The sequence below is a fragment of the Anopheles coluzzii genome, chromosome X (genome assembly GCF_943734685.1).
Source record: "Anopheles coluzzii chromosome X, AcolN3, whole genome shotgun sequence".
NCBI lineage: Eukaryota > Metazoa > Arthropoda > Insecta > Diptera > Culicidae > Anopheles > Anopheles coluzzii.
This window is the reverse complement of record NC_064669.1, coordinates 1,752,751-1,770,368: the sequence shown is the minus strand read 5'-3', so window position 1 is coordinate 1,770,368 and position 17,618 is coordinate 1,752,751. Positions and strand designations below refer to the sequence as shown.

Sequence of the window (17,618 nt, the reverse complement as noted above, 5' to 3'; positions counted from 1 at the left end):
ACGAAAAGGCGTCATTTTTTTTTAATCAGAATATTGCGTTGATAGCGGACTACGCGTTCAAAATTTAAAAGCCTCCATATTTGCTGGCTCTTCTGGTAGCCCAATCTGTCAGACGGATGCATCCGGTGTCACCTGCCGTTTCGTGTGCCCATACTCGCCCGTCGATGCTGTGCGAGCAGTTGAAAGTGCATCATAAAACTGTAAACATTCGAAAATGGGCGACAACGAAACGTTCCTGGGGATGCTAAGGCCAGATCAAGCCAGTGCGTTAGCGAGATCGGTAGCGAGAGTGAGGGAACGTTTGGAGGCATATATTCGACAGATGAAAGAACCCGTCAAGCGAAATGGACTGGTGTATATCCGTGGATCGCAAGCTTACGAGCGGCGTATTCGTAAATTGTATAATTGTACACCCCACCGTGGCAGGGTACGAGCACCGCGCCGCCCCTTCCCACCCGAGATCGCTCCAGAACCGGAGCAAATGGAAGCGGCAGGTAATGGGTTTAGTGGGGGGGATAACGCCGCCAATGCGCCGTTCCGTAAAGCATGCTGTTTTCATTTTGTAGCCAACCTTCTCCAGCCGGCTGAGAACGAGGATGCGATGGAAGAGCAGCAGGAAGCAGCAGCAGAAGCGGTGGAAGAGGAGGAAGAGGAGTGGGTCGCACCGTACAGCAGTGTGGAGCGGGACAGCGAGCCGGATGATGATGCGGGGCCGTCCGAGGCGTCCGAGACCGATCGCCCGTACGGTGACGCTTCGCTCGAGGATGGCTTACGGCTGTGGGTGGTGGAAAATGGCGTGCCCGATCGCACGGTAGACCGGCTGCTGGGTCACTTACGGCAGTGTGCTCCGCAGCTCGCATTGCCGCGCAATGCACGGTCGTTCGGTGCCACGATGGTGTCGCCTTTCGTCCGGTCCAAGATCGTGTCCATCAGTGGAGGCCGCATGTGGTACCAGAGCATCGGCAAAAGCCTGCAAGCGCACTATTGGTAAGCATACTGGCAACTGGCACACCGAGCGCCACAGTTTGTTGGCCCCTCCTGCACTGCGTACACGTCGTTTGTTTGCCTGTTGCAGCTTGGTCCAGCCGAACGAAGATGGTCTCATCCTGGACTTTTGCGTAAACGGTCAGCGACTGCGCGATGGCACCCACTTCTGGACGATGCACATGAAGGTGCACAACGTGCCCGGCACGCCCGTGATGACGGTTTCGCTTTACAGTGGCGCCACCGCGCCGGGCAGCGCCAAGGAATATCTGCACCAGTTCGTGGACGAGCTGAACAAGCTGCAGAGGCAGGGCCTTACCATAGGCGGCCAGACGTACTGGGTATATCTGCGGGCAATTATTGCTAACCCACCGGCCCGTGCCTTTATCAAGGGTAGGTTGGAGCAACTGGCGTTTGGAGGTACAATGCGCAAGCACGTACCTAATGGTGCACTGTGCTTCTTTTGCTCTTTTCAGGTGTCGGTGACAACGAGATCGACTGCTGCCACAAGTGCACCATCGTGCCGGAAACGGACGGTAAGCTGGTGTACTACACGCAAGAGACGGCGTGCGAACCACGCACGGACAAGCTGTTTCGTGGCAAGCACTACCCGGGGCATGTGAGCAAGTGGACGCCGCTGCGCGATCTGAAAAACTGCGACCTCGTCCTGGACATCGTGGTGACCGAACGCCGGCAGCTGACGGAGCTGGGCGTGCTGGCCCAACTATTGCAGTTGTGGGTCAACGGTTACCAAGACATCGACTGTAAGCTGCTGCCGTCGCAAAAGCGGGCAATCTCGGGCCATCTCGAGCGGCTGCAGCTGCCCACCGGGTACGAACGAACGCTGCGCGACCTGCGCTGCGTGGCGGTGTGGACGGCAGAGGAGCATCTGGCGTTTCTGCAGTTTGCCGGGTTTGCCGTGCTGCGCGGCCGCATGCCCGATGCAGTGTACAGCCATTTTATGCTGCTGTTTGTGGCGGTAACGATGCTGTCGACCTCGTACTACAAAGCGAGGTGGCAGATGGCGGCCGCACTGCTGGACAACTTCGTGGCCGACTACGCGACCGTGTACAGCCCGCGGCTGGTCAACCTGAACGTGCACCATCTGCTGCACATGTACGAGGAGACGTGCCGGTTCGGCGAGCTGCACTCCATCTCGGCCTACCCGTTCGTGCCCCGACAGCGCGACGCTAGACGGTTGATGCACTCCGCCGGGTACAGTCTGTCGCAGACGGTCCAACGGCTGCTGGAGCTGCAGCAGGTCGAGCTGAACCGGCGCTGGGATACGACCGACGAGGATGTGCCGTCGGTGCGGACGGTCGGCCTCGACACGATCGCGACCATTCGGCGCGGGTTCCAGCTGCGTCGGAACTTCCGCGACCAGTTTGCCTTGACCAACACTGGCGCGGTGGTGATGTACGAAGGGGCCACCAACTTCGAGGACTTTGGTCTGGTTGTCCATGGGTACACCTTCACCAGACAGGTGCCGGCGTTCGCCGATCCGTTTTGTTCGACCGAAGTGCACATTTACTCTGCCGTCATGAGCAGCTTGGAGCAGCATGTGCTGCGCGCTTTTCCCACCAGCATGCTGTTGTGCAAGGTTGCGGCGGTGCAAACCGAATTCAGCAATGAATACATATTTGTGCCTGTGCCCGGTACCTACCTGGCGTGCAATGAAGCGGTTTAGTAGAAGGCGTTCGTACGAATTTCAAGCATTACTTATTTGCGTTATGCAGAACATGAGATATTTGATTTAAGATTTTACGTATTATATATCATTCGTGCATTATTTCACACTTGGAACGGATTCCAATATAATAAAACTATTTTAAACTTTTTTCAACTGCAACTCGCTAGGGAACAGTTATTTGTCGTTCGCAAAAAAACGATGAAAAAAGGCAAAATGCATTGGCATTTGAACAAGGACATTCTCAACATCCTCCGTTTGATGGAAACCGGAATCGATCGAAACTAATCACGTGAAGATCTTCATTGAATACTCCAAAGGTCAGTTATGTAGAAAACCTTGAGTCTATATGGCTCTACTTCAGTATGAAGTCCTATTTTTTATAGCCGATTTTTTATAGCTTCAGCGCATGCTATCCAGGCTCGTAGAAATCGTCCTCAGTCGCATCAAATCTTCGATCAACCCTCGCATCCATTTAATTGCTGGTTTCCAGATGAACCTGTTGAAGCTTGCTAGCGTGGACAGAGCAGTTATGACGATTGACAGCATTCGGAGATGATCCGAGTAGAATACACCCACATTTGTTTTTGGAACTAAAACTGATCCGAAACCCATACCTTTCAACATTTCTGAGACCACTGCGCTACTGGACCTAAGATGATCCAGATTCCTCGATCGATCAATCCTGGAACTTATTCTTACCTCATACCACTTGGTCAACTTGGTCCTAGAGCTGATCCTGAATCCTGTCCATGTTTCCATGGTCCATTCCAGAGTTGGAATTGATATTGAACCCGTACCTGGTCTGAAACTAGTTGTGTTTTAGGAACCAATGCCATTCCTAAAACGGATCTTCAACCCATTCCGATTCTGGAGCATATCTCAGAACCATTCCAGGCCTGTAACTGATCCTTAACTTATACCGGTCCTGAAATTGATCCCGGTTTTCTACCGTTGGAACTAATCCCAAACCCATACGGGGCCTTAAACTGATGCTTAACCCGTAGCCTTCCTTCAATTGGTTCTAGTACATAACGTAGCTGGAAACTTTCAGAAACCCATACTCTTCTGGAATTAATACTTAATCGATAGCGTGGTACTGGAACTGATCATTCTAAATTTATTCTGTCTAAATCCACGAATTTATTCTAAATCCAGAGCATTCCTGAAACATATTCTGAACCCACACCATTCTTGAAACTAATACCGATCCCATGCCATTCCTGAAACTGATCCCAAGCTTATATGTGTCCTGAATTTATTCCTTTTTTAGTATTATTTGAGAAAGTAATACATGTATTCTATATTTATTGTCTGAATACGCTCAAACTTCTTTTCAAAATTACCATCCACGTGTTTGGAGCCTTCAAGATGCGCAATTACTTCCAGTCTGGGTTGGATGTTGGACCCCGATGCTTGATCTACGTTGCTCTCTATACTGCGCAGAAAACGTAATTCTCAAAATTCGATCTCTCTCGGCGCACATCGTTGACTTCTCTCTGTTACTGTATCTCTCTCTCTCTCTTGTTCTCAAAAAAACATCCAATCGTCTTCTGACCGTTACACAATTTTAAACAACTCCACACACTCGACAGGCAGACGGAAGGCCACCATCTAATACCTTCTGAAGGGTGTGCGCGGGGAAAAGCCTACCGTAATGCCACCGGAGAGAGATATAAACCAATAAGGAGGAAAACTTCGACCATGCGCCATAGAATGAAAGACACACACAACACACATACATATGGCGGGGAGCCATATGACGCACGTTTAAAGCTTCGTTGCCGTCTCCGGTCCAGCAAGCGAACTCGAGAGCCCGATGCCATAACGTGTCGCAAAGCCGATTAAACCCATAACCACAGGAACGCCGGATTCTTCCGGTGTTGTGTGAGGAAGCCTGGACAGTGAAGGTCTTCTACCCACTTCCCTCAGATCTTCCTGTCTACCCACAGTTCTCCCTAATTGATTGCGAAGCAGTGCAGGACGAAAAACCCGCCTCCCGTGGGAAATATCTGCGCACACACCAGCAGGTTGAAGTCGGGAGCATTACGACACACGGTGGCGTAACAGGTCGCACATTGAGACGCTCAGTCGCATCACTTTCACTTGGGGCGCGTTTGGCAAACGTGTCCGGTCGTTGGTCGTCCGGAAAATACACCCCCCCCACACACACACACATATACGCAGGCAGTCGTTGGCGTCGGCGAGTTTCACGCAGGCGGACGATCCACACGGCCAACCACAGCTCACAGGCTTAGTGCAGTGCAAACCGTCCAGCAGGACGCAACACAACCATCTAGACTAGTCTAGGCCAGTAGTAGCAGCAAGTAGCAGCAGCAGCAGCAGTTCTCCAAAGATGGACGGTGGTGGTGACCAGAAGGCGGCCGAGCCGCTGTACGCCCGCGATGCCGAGACGGCCGACGGTGGCATGTTCGCGAAGAAAAAGGAGGAACCCAAGTGGGTCCGCGTGATCGTGGTGTGCATCTATCTGTTTACGGTGTCGTTTGCCGCGCTGCTCCTCTCGCTCTACTACATCTTCTTCTGGACGCCGAAGATTGAGCCGTACGAGGACGACAGCCCCGAGCGGTTAACGGGGTGCGATCAGGACGATTAGCGCGGGAGTCGGCGCAGTCACACTCCCCACCAATCAATCCTTTCCCGGTTGCGGATGCAGCAGAGCAGTTACCTAGCTTTAAGGTAAGCTGGCTGGTTGGAGGGGGACTACTTCAAAGCTCTTTTTAGGTTGTTTAAGTAACAAGTAAGAAGTGGGAATTATGCAATTCTATGCAGCGTGTGTGTGCTTGTTTGGTAGAATTTGAAGAATCCATGGCCCGTAATAGGATTAACGGCGGCACAACGTTACATAAAACACCAGTCCTCCCCGGCCCCTCGGTAGTGGCTAAGTAGTGGACCGGCAAAGGACACATTACCGAGGTCGGCAGTCCATCAATGCAGTGGATTATTGAAAAATTGCTTTGCAAACAACATTCCAAACGTCGAGCCGATCACGGTTCATTACGGTCCAGTGCTTTCTTTTGAATGGTTTGCGTACGATGCGGAGTGTTTTTATTCCTCTCTCTCTCTCTCTGAAGTAGCTTTTCACATTCGAAAACAAATATGGAGATGTTTTCCAATGGGATTGGAAACCGTCCCAATTGGCTAAACCTCCCATGCAAAAGTCACATGATGGCGCAGACATTTATTTAGATTATTAATCATTGCTTACTTTGAATGTCCAACGGGAGGAGCGGGGTTCGGGCGGCATGGGGGTAAGGCTAGGTTTAATGGCATCAAGGAAAATCGCAGCCCATTTAACGGTCGGGATTAAGTGCCAGGCGAACAATGGATATCGGAGCAGCGCTAAATGCGTTTGCTTGCGTTTGCACTGACAACTACGCTGCAGGGGTTTTGTGGATTAATTTTATTTTTTTTTAAACCTTATGTATTTCAACAATTGTTCTTTTTTTCTATTTTTGGAATAATTTGGTTCGTGCAAGTGTATGGTTCGATGTTCGTATTTTGAACATACATAGTTTTGTTTTTATTTTCGGTTGATACTGATAAATTTCTAGGAAGGGAAATACTACTCAAGTAGGTTTGTTTATTGAGGAAAAAATGAGTATGAGGAAAAAGCTTCAGTACTAGGATACTAGGAACCATCCTTAAGATGTTTGAGAACTAACAGCTCGGTCGGTTCTGACAGTATTTACACGTTTTTTATTTCTTCTGGATTGTATTTTTTTCTTTCGTCCCATGATTTTTTCGTCATTTTCTACATATTTTGTTTCACCGCACTTACAATTTAGTTGCATTGTTCAGGCATTTTTGAAACAAATTTGACAAACAAATTGAAACAAAACATTTATGGAAAACGCTCAATAAATCGAGGCACGAGTTCAACAGAATGTTGAGAAGCATTCGAAATCCAGGTAAGGAAAACCCTGGAAATATAAAAGCTTCTTCTTCTTCTTCTTCTTCTTCTTCTTCTTCTTCTTCTTGTTCTTCTTCTTCTTCTTGCTCTTCTTGTTCTTTTTCTTCTTCTTCTTCTTCTTCTTCTTCTTCTTCTTCTTCTTCTTCTTGTTCTTTTTCTTCTTCTTCTTCTTCTTCTTCTTCTTCCTGGCTTACCAACTTACGCGGAAAACCCTGGAAATATAAAAGCTTCTTCTTCTTGTTCTTCTTCTTCTTCTTTTTCTTCTTCTTCTTCCTGGCTTACCAACTTACGCGGAAAACCCTGGAAATATAAAAGCTTCTTCTTCTTCTTCTTGTTCTTCTTCTTCTTGTTCTTCTTCTTCTTCCTGGCTTACCAACTTACGCGGTAATGCGCGGCCTATATAGACTTCCGAGACTTTTTTTTTAATGCTGTTTTAGTTATTTTCCTTTTTTTTATTCTTCCCATATCTTTTTGGGTTCGCCCCTGTATCAGTGTCACGCAGCCGAATAGTCTGGTACACCAGATACGAATAGACCCTGTAGTTGCGATCAATGCACACAAATGCATAGTTTCAATGTGCATTTGGGAGTTTCTGGGAACAAGATGCTCGGGAAAAACAACTCGGCAAACAACAGCATCATAACCAATCAATATCGACAACCCAATGGGAAATCTGTCGCTAAACAGAAACCCACTAACCCTGTCTTTTGGAGCGCGCCATCGACTCTCCGTCGTATCCGCTCTTTTAACGACCTTTTTGACCTTTTGTGCATGTCTTCCTATAATAGTTTTATAATTTCATTTAAAACAGTACCATACACACACACATACCCGATTCGGTTAGGTCGTTACAGGTAGCATTAATCCCCATGAGCCAAAAACGGGGGAAAGAAACCGCTACCGCGTGTGCCTTGATTTTCCGCTCCAGTTTTGTTGTTGTCCCGTGAACGCGCCGTGACTCCAATCTCGGGACACTCTCCATCCGCCCCAACAAAGGAAGGAGCCAACATTGTAGTGCTCTGTGCGTGTGTGTGTGTGTGTGTGTGTGTGTACGTGCTGCATTGATTGGGAGGGAGATTTTCCCGACGCCAATGCTCAAATCGCTCCCGCGCGCTCGTGCAGGCTCGGGCCCCAAGAGCGAGAGCGCGCACGTACCCGAGCAATGGAGCGGACGTTCGCTAAAAGTGCGTGGATGGAAGGTAGGGCAAACAACTGGCATATCCTAGCCATGATTTCCACCATTGGCCACCGTTTAGTTCCGATGGACGTGCCCGAGCGAGTGGCGTTTTGCTTTTTGTTTACCCGCACAGCAGTGGACTAGCAGAAAACAGCAAAAGGTGCAAATCGAGCGCACGCTGACGCTGGGTTTCGTGCGCGTGTGACCGCGCGTGTGTGTGTGTGTGTTTTATTTTCCACACTGAAATCGCTTGCAAAACAAAACAAAAATCCATCGCTGCGGCAAAAGCGGCAATTCGTGCCAGGCGGCGGCGGCGGCCATCCCGGCAAAGTAATGTAACACGCCACGGTGCGGTGGAAAGCGACCTCGGAAAACTCGGCACCATCAACCACTTGTGCTTCTCCATCGGTGACACGCTGGAAAAGGGGCAGTACAAGACCTGCCGAAGGGAAAAAACGGCACCAACCCCCGTATGCCCTTTGTTCAAAGCGCGCACAAAACGTAAAATGTAAATTTATTACCATTAGGCGCAAAACATAAAACAGATAGCGCGTGATGAGAGGGCGTGTGTGTGTTTGTGTGTGTGTGTGTGTGTATTCTGAGGGTGTTTGCTTCGGTTTCCTCAATAAAAGCGAGCTCGTAAATCCAGTCCGCCGTGTGTATGTGGCGGGGCAGGCAAATGCATTTTCCGATCAAAGCGTGCATCAGAGCCGTCTCAGGTCATGACAGACATTCCGAGACTATAAATTTGTGTATGTTTCCCCCCCCCCCCCCCCCGTGTTTCCCGTCGCTCTGTGTTTGTGTTTTTCCTCACCCACAAACCACGACCCTCATCCCGTCAGGTATTTATGAGTGAGTGGTAATAAAATCCATTTCTGGCAAATGGAGCAGTGTGGCCCCGTGTGTGTGTGTGTGTGTGTGTGTGTGTGTTGAAAGGCTGGTTGGAAAATAATTAACTTGCTTTCATCGCGCTGGATGCCGCGGGAAATGCTTAACCTAATTTTGTTGCCCCCCCCCCCACCACCAGGCAGCACACTGACCTACGGCATATGGGAAGGACTGGGTGCCAGTGTGTGTGTGTGTGTGTGTGTGTATCTACTTGTATTTGTGCGCCGTTTAATTGCCGTAATCCATTTAGGGAGCGACAAATCGAATCAACGCTATCTATCAATTTGCGTTATTGCGACATACAAAAGGAAGGAAGAAAAAGGAAATAAATGAAGCAAAAGCATGGCGAGAGAGATAAGCTATGTTTGGTGGCTGCTTATCTTGAATCAAGAGACAGGCAGGATGAAAAAGAAAAAAAGAAAAACACACGATCCGAAGGAATGAAGCGCACGAAACCCACTGCAGGCCACATGTATTGCCTTTATCCAGCTTTGCGCTACCATCCCGCGCTCAGCGAGCGGTTGTTTGGGAAAAATCAATATTTGTTTCCACGCGTACGTAATTAGCCGCCCGTCCTGTGCGCCCTCATGCTGCCGTTTGGAGGGAAAATAGCACACACAGAGATGTTTGTGCTCAGCTCTGCGTTTGCCCGAGCGCTCGCACGCCCGCACGCGTGTGTTTACATTTAGCCGACACGAACGGCGTGTTTTGTCCCGGCAGGGCAGCAGTGGCCGGGGCAATCGCAAGCAACCGAATTCGGAGTTTATCGCACTTAAAACACAAGTGGCTGATGGTAGACTAGCAAAATTGCGTTGTTATTGTGGCGGTGGGAAGCATTTTTGGCTCCAAGGATATGTTGCCAGATGCCCAACATTTCTTGAAAAAAAAAAAGCGCTATCAGCTGTTCTGCACTAGACTCGTTTAGGTTCTAGTCTGTCTCAGGAGTGTCCGAAACCGCTCACGGTCTCGCGCCGTTCAACTGCCAGTCCTTGCCACCTGAACTTGGGCCTCTATCCTTGTGGACGGCCTAAAATGACTGTGCGAGCTGGGTCGTCAGTGAGGTCGCCGTACATCTCGTATAGCTCGTCATTATAGCGGCTCCTCCATTGTCCTTCCACACATACGGGGCCAACAATCCGTCTGAGCATCTTGCTCTCGAACGCGGCTTAGAGGGTTTCGTCAGACGTCCATGTCTCAGAGGCGTATGTGAGTACCGGTACTATATAGTCCCAGCTTCGTCCGTCGCGACAGGTTCCTTGAGGTGAACTGATTTTGCAGGCTGTAGAAAGACCGGTTGACAGCCAGCGTCCTTGTGCGCAACTCAACTACAATGCTATTGTCGTTGCTGACCTTTGACCCGAGATGATCTTTAATATCCGTACGTCACGCTTACGTAAGTTTAGATTTGTTGTTGTTAGGGTCGCTGATGTTGCCACTATCAGTTTGGTCTTTGCCTCGTGTATCTGCAATCCGAGGTTCTCTGCCGCCTGCTCGATCCCTTTATGTGCTTCTGCTACATAGGAGAGCCGCAGACCAATGATGTCTATATCATCAGCGCATGCCAGGGTCTGGGTTGACTTATAGAAGATGGTTCCCGAAGTCTCCACCCTCGAGTCGCGGATGGCTCTCTCTAGCACCAAGAAACCCATGGCAGGTGACGTTGGCCATAGTCATTCTAACTAGCCTTGTAAGTTTGGCCGGTATTCCAAAAGAGCTCGTAGCGTCGTACAGTTTTACTCTGGCTATGCTATCATCTGCAGCTTTGAAGTCAATGAAGAGATGGTACGTGTCGGGTATGTATTCAGCCACCTTCTCCAAGATCTGCCGTATAGTGAAGATCTGAACAGTGGTCGACTTTCCAACCAATAGTTTTCATTTGAAAGCAAGAAAGAAAGCTACCATTTTATGTCATTTGTTGGACAAACACTTCCAGTGAGATTAGGCTAAACTGTCTGAAAGGAATTATTTAAAATGCATCTCCTGCTAATTTTTGTCCTTTTTTCTATCATGCTTTTTGTCTGTTTGCTGTCGTTTTTGTATTTGATCTAGGAGTTTGAATTCCAAATTCCACTTCAACACAGGCAAAACATCGCTCATGATTTCTTTTCCCGCCAGGGTTCTGATACCGAGCACTAATGCTGATGATTCGCTTCTTGTTATTTGTCCGATAACGGCAGAGAAAAGAAGACTGTTTGACAAAATGTTGTGGAAACCTTGAAGTCACTTAGCAAAACAAAAAAAAAAGGTTGACTGCCAGGATATAATCATTTTTTCCTTCGCTTTTTCAACTGGAATTCGAGGTATCTCGATTACGATGATAAAATAAGCCGATGTCATAATACATTTGTGACATTTTTCAATCGTTTGGTTCATAAATAAAACTTGCAATCGAAAATTCAAAAATTGATATTGCATGTTTTGTTGCCAAGTCTTTCGTTTGGCCGTTTCCCATTACCACCAGACTTATTCTTTTAGATCTTCAAGTTTGCCATCTCAGCCAATTGGCGCTAAAAGCTTTCGTTGCACAAAACCATCTTCCACAAAGAAGTAACCATATCAAACATGAAGTAATGTATCCAATAACAAAAAATGTACCCTTTTGCTCGAAAACCTGCGCTACAGAACGATTCTGTACACTTGAACACATATTAGCACGCCCGTCGCCTCAGCGAGCCGTGTTGAGCAGCTGAACAGTAAACAAAAATGTAACAGTTGTCTAATTTCACCCATTCACCCCCCCCCCCCCCCCTCCCAATACATGCAGAGACACACTGACACACCGAGCGGGGGTTCCGATGCGATAGGCGGCCAACGGGGGAACGGCACAGCAGCAGCAGCATGAGCTACACGGCCGAGGAGAAGATAAAGCTCGCGGGCGAAGACTCGAAGGACCGGCTGTACGAGGCGAAACAGAACCAGAAGGCGATACGCATCCTGACGGTGGCGGCGTACGTGCTGTGCGTGTCGCTGGTCGCCATCATGCTGTCGCTCTACTACATCTTCTTCTGGGATCCGAGCACGAACCCGATGCAGCAGAAAACGCAAACGATCGGTCGGTTTCGGGGCGCTTGCGACAGCCGCCGGCGATTTTCACCGGAGTGTATCTCTAATTTGTGCTTCCCTCTTTTTCTATCGCCCCTTTGCACCCTCCAGATACCCTTATCATACCGGACCATCTGGCGATCCGGCTGGCGAACCGCAGCGAGGTGCCGGCGAGCCGCTTTTTCCACACCTTCTACCAGCACCTGGTGCAGGATCGCGTCGTCAAGATCCGGAAGGAGGTGCAGATCTCGGAGTCGACCAATCTCACCAAACTGATCGAGCTGTACCATCAGCAGCAGCAGCAGCAGCAGCAGCAGCAGCAGCAGCACCGTCCGGGCAAGCAGTCGCCGCCCGACGGTCCACTCTCCTACCAGGTGCAGGCGGAACAGCAGCCAGGCTCGGCCGCTAGCGATGGGCCCAGGCTGCACACGGACGAGGACGACGGTAGCGACGATTACGAGCAGAGCGGCAACTACGAGCTGTACTCCAACCACACCACCATCCAGCTCGATGCCGATGAAACCGGGCCGCAATGAGAGGTCATTCTCGCTGCATTGCTTGGAGCCCGCAGACGCACCCCCGGCTTAGTGTGCTGCACACACACACACACACACAGCGGATTACAGTACAGGATTAGTCACGACTATCTCTCTCACACACACACACGCATCTCGGTGCGGAACTATACATACAGGAATTGCGCGCACACGTTTTCGTACGATTTTAATGCACCAAACACCACACGCCCCCCGCACGTAACTGCTACAAACTGAGGAAGAGGAAACAATTATTATATACCTATATAAATATATACATATATACACGGCACCGACAGCAGTACAGGGAAGGTATGCGCTGCGAGAGGTGGCATGAGGGACAGACTAGCGCGGGCGCGTATCCGGCGCAAGGTTTGTTGCGCACGCCTGGGGAGGAAGGAAAACGCGTGCTACCAGTGGAGTAGAGTGTAACTTTGTGGCCTAAAACCGAATTAACGTGCGTGCGTGTGTGTGTCACTAGCCCAACCAAATGTGGGGAACGCAAAACAAAAATCAAATCTCCAAAACAGACACACTTTCCCAACCCATCCGAGCGGACCGTGCCAAGGCCGCGCGGCGGAAGATGAGTTGGGCGGGCAACTCTTGCAATAAACTGCACACCCAGGATGTACGGGGCAGGTAGGGAAGGGGGCACCATTACAAAGACAGCAGCTATCGGTTGTACCTTCCCCCCCCCCTCCGCGCCCTTTGGGCGTTTTGCTCTCCCGCGAATGTTTTAAACGTGAAGATATTTAACTATATTAACGGATAGCGTTTTAGTACCTTTTGGACGAGCTGGCAAGTTTATAGCGAGCGAGAGAGAGAAAGAGAGAGGGTGTGTGTGTGTGTGGAGAGAGAGAGAGTATAGTTGTTCTCCTGTTTGATTGTAGAGCCCTCTAGGAGCACGTGGTTAGATAGTAGACACCACCGGAACAACAGGTCTTTTCTGCATCCGCTGCCTGTCATCCGGTTCGAGCGTAGAGCGATTGCAGCACCAGCAGCAGCAGACCATTACACCAAAGAAGAATGCTTTAGGGAGCTTTGTTGAAGGTAGCACACATTTACCAATGGAGGCACACTTGATTGATTGAGGAGCTCGTTCGACATCAGCAGCAGCAACAGCACTTCGGCATGATTGTATTTCTATTTAGCCTATACACACACACACCCACAGACACACACACACACATACCCATAGGTATCACAACCCAGCAACAGCAGCATGAAACCCAACAATGAAACCGAACAAAAACCGTACTCAACATTTGACTTGTATGAAACAATAAAGAGTTTTTCGTTTTACTCTGCACCACACAGTAGCAGCTGAGCGCTAGCGCCCGCCGTCGCCTTCCCCTTGCTCGTCGTCCAGCTCGTCCGCCAGCGTGCCGCTGTCGTCGATCAGCTTCTTGAGGCACTCCTTCATCGACATCCGGTCGAGGTTGCACACCTCGCTGAAGCTCGCCCGGGTAAGCTTGCTCGCCATCCGGCGCATCTTCTCCTCCTTGATCAGCTTGCGCGCCTCCAGCTTCTGCTTGCCGGTGTGCTTGCCGCCTGCCGGTCGGGAGGCTCCCGCGCCACCATCGTCCTGCTGCTCCTCCACCTCCTCCGTTTCGGCGTCTTTTACTGTGCTTGGTTGATTGGTGGTGCTACGGTCGTCGTCATCGTCGTCGTCAGCGTCCTGCAGCGAGGGCTGCAACCTTCCGCCCACCCGCCGCAGCTTGGGCAGCGGGGGGACGGTGCCGGCCGCCTTTCTCGAATGCGTCCGGTGCGGCACTTTGGTGAACAGGCTTCGCTTCCGCCTTTCCGGTCGCTTTTCTTCCTGCGCACTTTCCACTTCGGCAGCATCGGGGTCGTCGTCTTGCCCGTTGCTGCCTCGCCCGGGCGGCTCCTTCTCGATCGTTTCAGCTGCATCGTTTTCCTCCTCCTCTTCCTCCTCCTCTTCTTCCTCTTCCTCTTCGCTGTGTAGCGACACGGAACCGGTTGGCTCGGGCTCGATCGCCGTACCCGCGCCGCTACCGTCCAGCACCGCCGACCACCGCAGCCGGTCACCGGCCAGATCGTACCGGCGGCGCATGATGAAGATGCACGGTCTGGTTTTGATCTTCACCGGCAGCACCGACCGGTACTGCAGCCCGATGCTGCTGAAGCACTCGACAAACTCGACGATCTCGTGCGTCTGCGACAGCAGCCGCATCTTGTCCGAGTATTTGTCCTGCGCCTCGGTCAGCAGATAGTCGAACCGGTGCAGCATCTCATCGTCCGGCCGCAGGTTCTCGAGCTTGCTGTAGCTGCAAAAAAGAAAAGGAAAAACAGAGAGGAATGGTTTGTGTTAGTCGAGATTCGAGCGGGCCAAGGGATTTGTGCTTACGTCCAGTCGGAGTTGATCTGAGCGAACCGCGAAACGCCGCTCTGCGCAGACAGGTTGTCGATGTGGACGGACACGTTCATTTCTCCCGCCGCAAGTCGATGGAAGCTGAGAAGTGGGAAAAGCGCGCGCGTATTATACGGTGTAGTGTTGCCTAACATTCTGAGGCAGCTTATGGGCTGTGACCGACTTACCGAGAGATGGCCACTCCGCCGGGATAGTTGGTGCCAGCGACCAGCAGCAGAAACATTGTCAGCAGCGTGTTCCCGAACAGATGGCCGATGCACACGAACGAAAGAAACTTGTTCCACAGACTTTTCTGTCTGTTTAACCATCTGAAAAAACAGAGGGGGAAACCGGTACTCAAACACGTGCTCAGTCACACACACCCACCCCCGGCGACTCACAGTCGATTGCACGCGCAGGCTGCCGCCACGTTAAACAGCGGAAAGACGTAGATGATGAAGCGCAGCTCCTTGTGGGGCAGGAAGGAGAACAGCAGCACGAACACGACCGCCGGCACCACCAGCGACCGGATGCGCGTCTCCAGGTAGAGGCCGAGCGGTACGAACACGATCGAGAGGCCCATCGCGCGCGGCAGCGCGGAGTAGACGTACCACAGGAACGGCGAGGTGCCCCACTCGGAGCTCTTGTTCTGCACCGTGTTGAACCAGAACACCTCCGCCTCCGGCCACAGGAGGCGGCGCCAGAAGTAGCTGTCCACGGTGACGGTGAGCGCGACCAGCAGCACACCTGCCGGGATGGCGATGCGCAGCAGGGCGGGCAGCGAGATGCGCTGGTAGTACAGATCGTACAGCAGGTACAGGCCGAGCAGCATGGCCAGCTCCGCCCGGAAGATGATGATGGCCGCGCCGGAGCAGACGACGAACCGCTTGACGCACCGGTTCAGCCAGTAGTCGATCGCGAGCAGCACGAGCGGCAGCGCCATAATGTTCGGCAGCGGGCGGCTCATGTAGAACATAAAGTGGAACTGGGTGGCGGTGATCAGCATGAACCAGACGCCGACCGTCACGCCGAACCGGTGCAGGATCGTTTTCTTCAGCCGGCTCCAGGCGAACACGACCGTGCCGGCGAGCGCAAACCGAACTGTGGGGAAGGACAGACAGAACCGTCAAGGTCTGGTGGGGGGTAAGCCTGGCGCAGCATGGCGCACACCATCTCCTACCTGCATACTGCATCCAAAACTTGTTGATCTCGAACAGCTCGAGCAGCGTCGCGATTGGCGTCACCAGCAGCGTGATGAACAGCGGGGCCAGAAAGGTGCGTGGCACCACGCCCGGGAACTCATGGTGATCGTACTGCAAGCAGAGTAAACCAAAAAAAAAAAAAAGGAGAGAGAAATTTTGCAACAGTTGGCGTAAAATGGCGCTCCACCCTCCCAGTCCACTCACCTCGGTAAGGTTCGTCCGGTGGTAGAGCAGATCGTGGATCGCCTGCAGGTTGAAGCTTTCCTCCACCTTGGTGAACGGCGTGTACACGCAGTGGGCGGCTGCAATCAGGAACACCAGCACCGACATCGCGTCCTCCCCACAGTGTGTATGTGTGTGTTACTGCTGCTACCGAGCCCCAAACATAGAGCGCACTAATCCGTGGCCACGTCGTTTCGCCGGAAAAAGGGGTCCTTTCGAACGGCTGCTGCTTGAATGGCTTCTGCTGGCCAGTCGCTTTGCGGCTGACACTTTGTTGGCACTGTGTATGTGTGTGTGCGCTCCCACGTACGTCGCGCGTACAGCGAATTGTGTCGGTCGGCTATTTTTACTAGCGTCGAGTAGATCTAAAATAAAACCGCAACAGGCGCATCAACGCAACGGGCCGGCTGTGGTCTGTGGGCAGGGCCGGACGGACGGACCAGATCGGTATCGGCCGGACAGGGGGCAAGAGAGGCATAACTCACATCATCTATGCAAAAAAATTCACGTCATCGCTTATTGGTTGGCGGTTCGGGCAAAAGGTTTTTGGCACAGCTTCAATCGTTGTAGCAGCAGCAGCAGCAGCAGCAGCGGCAGCGATTGTTTTCGTATTAGGCCAACTTGCAAAGCGGCTCTCTCACCGCTCCCGGCACGAAGAAAAGGCAGGATCGTAGCGACGACTCTGGACTCGCCCCGTATTTTCAGTCACCGGACGGTTGTGTTGTGTTTTTGCAGTGTTTGCAGAGCTGAAACAACAGGACGGCCCCGTATTTTCAGTCACCGTGCGGTTGTGTTGTGTGTTTGCAGTGTTTGCAGAGCTGAAACAACAGAACGACACGTTCAAACGGGCATTGTGTCGCCTGGGGGATGGCGACAGCAACGCATCGAAAGCACTTGCGAGGCAACCGGGGCCAAACGACTCACCTGGCCGGCGGGCAGCTCCACAGCTTCTCTAGGGCGAGGGCAAAGCTCAAAATAAATATCACAACAAACGTCCACCGGGACCGGCTGATCCTCGTCCGCGGATCGTGCGCCCGCTGTCAACTGCTGCTAACGTCAGTGGTGGCCGCTTCCCACCAACAGCGCGCTGTTGGCATCGACAAAGATGACGTTTTCGCTTCCTTTGGTTTGTTTTGAAATCGACCAGCACAGTGGGCCCGACCGGGCGTCCCCCAAAATCGGCTCGATTTAGGTATGCGGAGTAAAAGTCAGCCAACAAACTGTTGGTTTGGCTTGGAACTTTCCATTAGCTTGTGAAATGCCTTACTATTGTGATTAGGAAATAAAATAAAAACATTTCTCAGGCAGCGTTTCTTGGGAGCGCCTAAATGTCTGCAATTTGTCAAGCAGCGATGGTGTTTACAGTTCAGACGGCATTATTCATTAGTTCCGTAACGCCTGCAGGATATATTGAACTGTTTTATTAATCTTAGCAAGTTATTAATTTTTTCAGGGTCCCAAATGTATTGACCCACTTAAAAAAACGGTAAACGTATACATTCACCATTGCCGATGTCCTGCTTCGAGTAGGTCCGATTCTGTGCTCCCACCACTACTCTGGATTCATGAATTTTTGAA

General features: G+C 51.2%; 3 protein-coding genes across 9 annotated transcripts; 2 read left to right on the top strand and 1 right to left on the bottom strand.

The window, feature by feature from the left end:
* Window positions 1-3: 3 nt before the first annotated feature.
* On the top strand, window positions 4-2,833 carry LOC120955680 (uncharacterized). The gene is made up of 4 exons (XM_040376764.2): window positions 4-494; window positions 567-987; window positions 1,076-1,377; window positions 1,461-2,833. The coding sequence occupies exons 1-4, from the start codon at window positions 215-217 to the stop codon at window positions 2,669-2,671; spliced, it is 2,214 nt and encodes a 737-aa protein (XP_040232698.2). The 5' UTR covers window positions 4-214; the 3' UTR covers window positions 2,672-2,833.
* Window positions 2,834-4,722: 1,889 nt separating this feature from the next.
* Window positions 4,723-13,554, top strand: LOC120949356 (uncharacterized). 4 transcript variants are annotated; one of them, XM_040366628.2, is made up of 3 exons: window positions 4,723-5,368; window positions 11,432-11,719; window positions 11,821-13,554. In XM_040366628.2, the coding sequence occupies exons 2-3, from the start codon at window positions 11,506-11,508 to the stop codon at window positions 12,243-12,245; spliced, it is 639 nt and encodes a 212-aa protein (XP_040222562.1). In that variant the 5' UTR covers window positions 4,723-5,368; window positions 11,432-11,505; the 3' UTR covers window positions 12,246-13,554. The 4 variants fall into 4 exon arrangements, with proteins under 4 accessions (XP_040222562.1, XP_040222569.1, XP_040222555.1 ...); XM_040366635.2 differs by lacking the exon at window positions 4,723-5,368 and adding an exon at window positions 6,954-7,801; XM_040366621.2 differs by lacking the exon at window positions 4,723-5,368 and adding an exon at window positions 7,812-8,287.
* LOC120949342 (probable Dol-P-Man:Man(7)GlcNAc(2)-PP-Dol alpha-1,6-mannosyltransferase) lies at window positions 13,510-17,166 on the bottom strand. 4 transcript variants are annotated; one of them, XM_040366591.2, is made up of 8 exons: window positions 16,965-17,166; window positions 16,526-16,858; window positions 16,023-16,405; window positions 15,797-15,929; window positions 15,018-15,717; window positions 14,805-14,945; window positions 14,614-14,718; window positions 13,510-14,533 (listed from the first exon to the last, which is right to left on the bottom strand). In XM_040366591.2, exons 3-8 carry the CDS (start codon window positions 16,146-16,148, stop codon window positions 13,576-13,578), a joined length of 2,163 nt encoding a protein of 720 aa, XP_040222525.2. In that variant the 5' UTR covers window positions 16,149-16,405; window positions 16,526-16,858; window positions 16,965-17,166; the 3' UTR covers window positions 13,510-13,575. The 4 variants fall into 4 exon arrangements, with proteins under 4 accessions (XP_040222525.2, XP_040222535.2, XP_049461044.1 ...); XM_040366601.2 differs by having other exon boundaries at window positions 16,023-16,900; XM_049605087.1 differs by having other exon boundaries at window positions 16,023-16,858.
* Between the last annotated feature and the right edge of the window lie 452 nt (window positions 17,167-17,618).

Excerpts from the sequence above, each read along its gene's own strand:
- LOC120955680 (XM_040376764.2), top strand. The coding sequence starts at position 215 with ATGGGCGACAACGAAACGTTCCTGGGGATGCTAAGGCCAGATCAAGCC. Across the intron at positions 495-566 it reads GGAGCAAATGGAAGCGGCAG|CCAACCTTCTCCAGCCGGCT; the intron begins GTAATGGGTTTA and ends TTCATTTTGTAG. Across the intron at positions 988-1,075 it reads AGCCTGCAAGCGCACTATTG|CTTGGTCCAGCCGAACGAAG; the intron begins GTAAGCATACTG and ends TGCCTGTTGCAG.
- LOC120949356 (XM_040366628.2), top strand. The coding sequence starts at position 11,506 with ATGAGCTACACGGCCGAGGAGAAGATAAAGCTCGCGGGCGAAGACTCG. Across the intron at positions 11,720-11,820 it reads GCAGAAAACGCAAACGATCG|ATACCCTTATCATACCGGAC; the intron begins GTCGGTTTCGGG and ends TGCACCCTCCAG.
- LOC120949342 (XM_040366601.2), bottom strand. The coding sequence starts at position 16,148 with ATGTCGGTGCTGGTGTTCCTGATTGCAGCCGCCCACTGCGTGTACACG. Across the intron at positions 15,930-16,022 it reads ACCGGACGAACCTTACCGAG|TACGATCACCATGAGTTCCC; the intron begins GTGAGTGGACTG and ends CTCTGCTTGCAG. Across the intron at positions 14,534-14,613 it reads CAGATCAACTCCGACTGGAC|CTACAGCAAGCTCGAGAACC; the intron begins GTAAGCACAAAT and ends TCTTTTTTGCAG.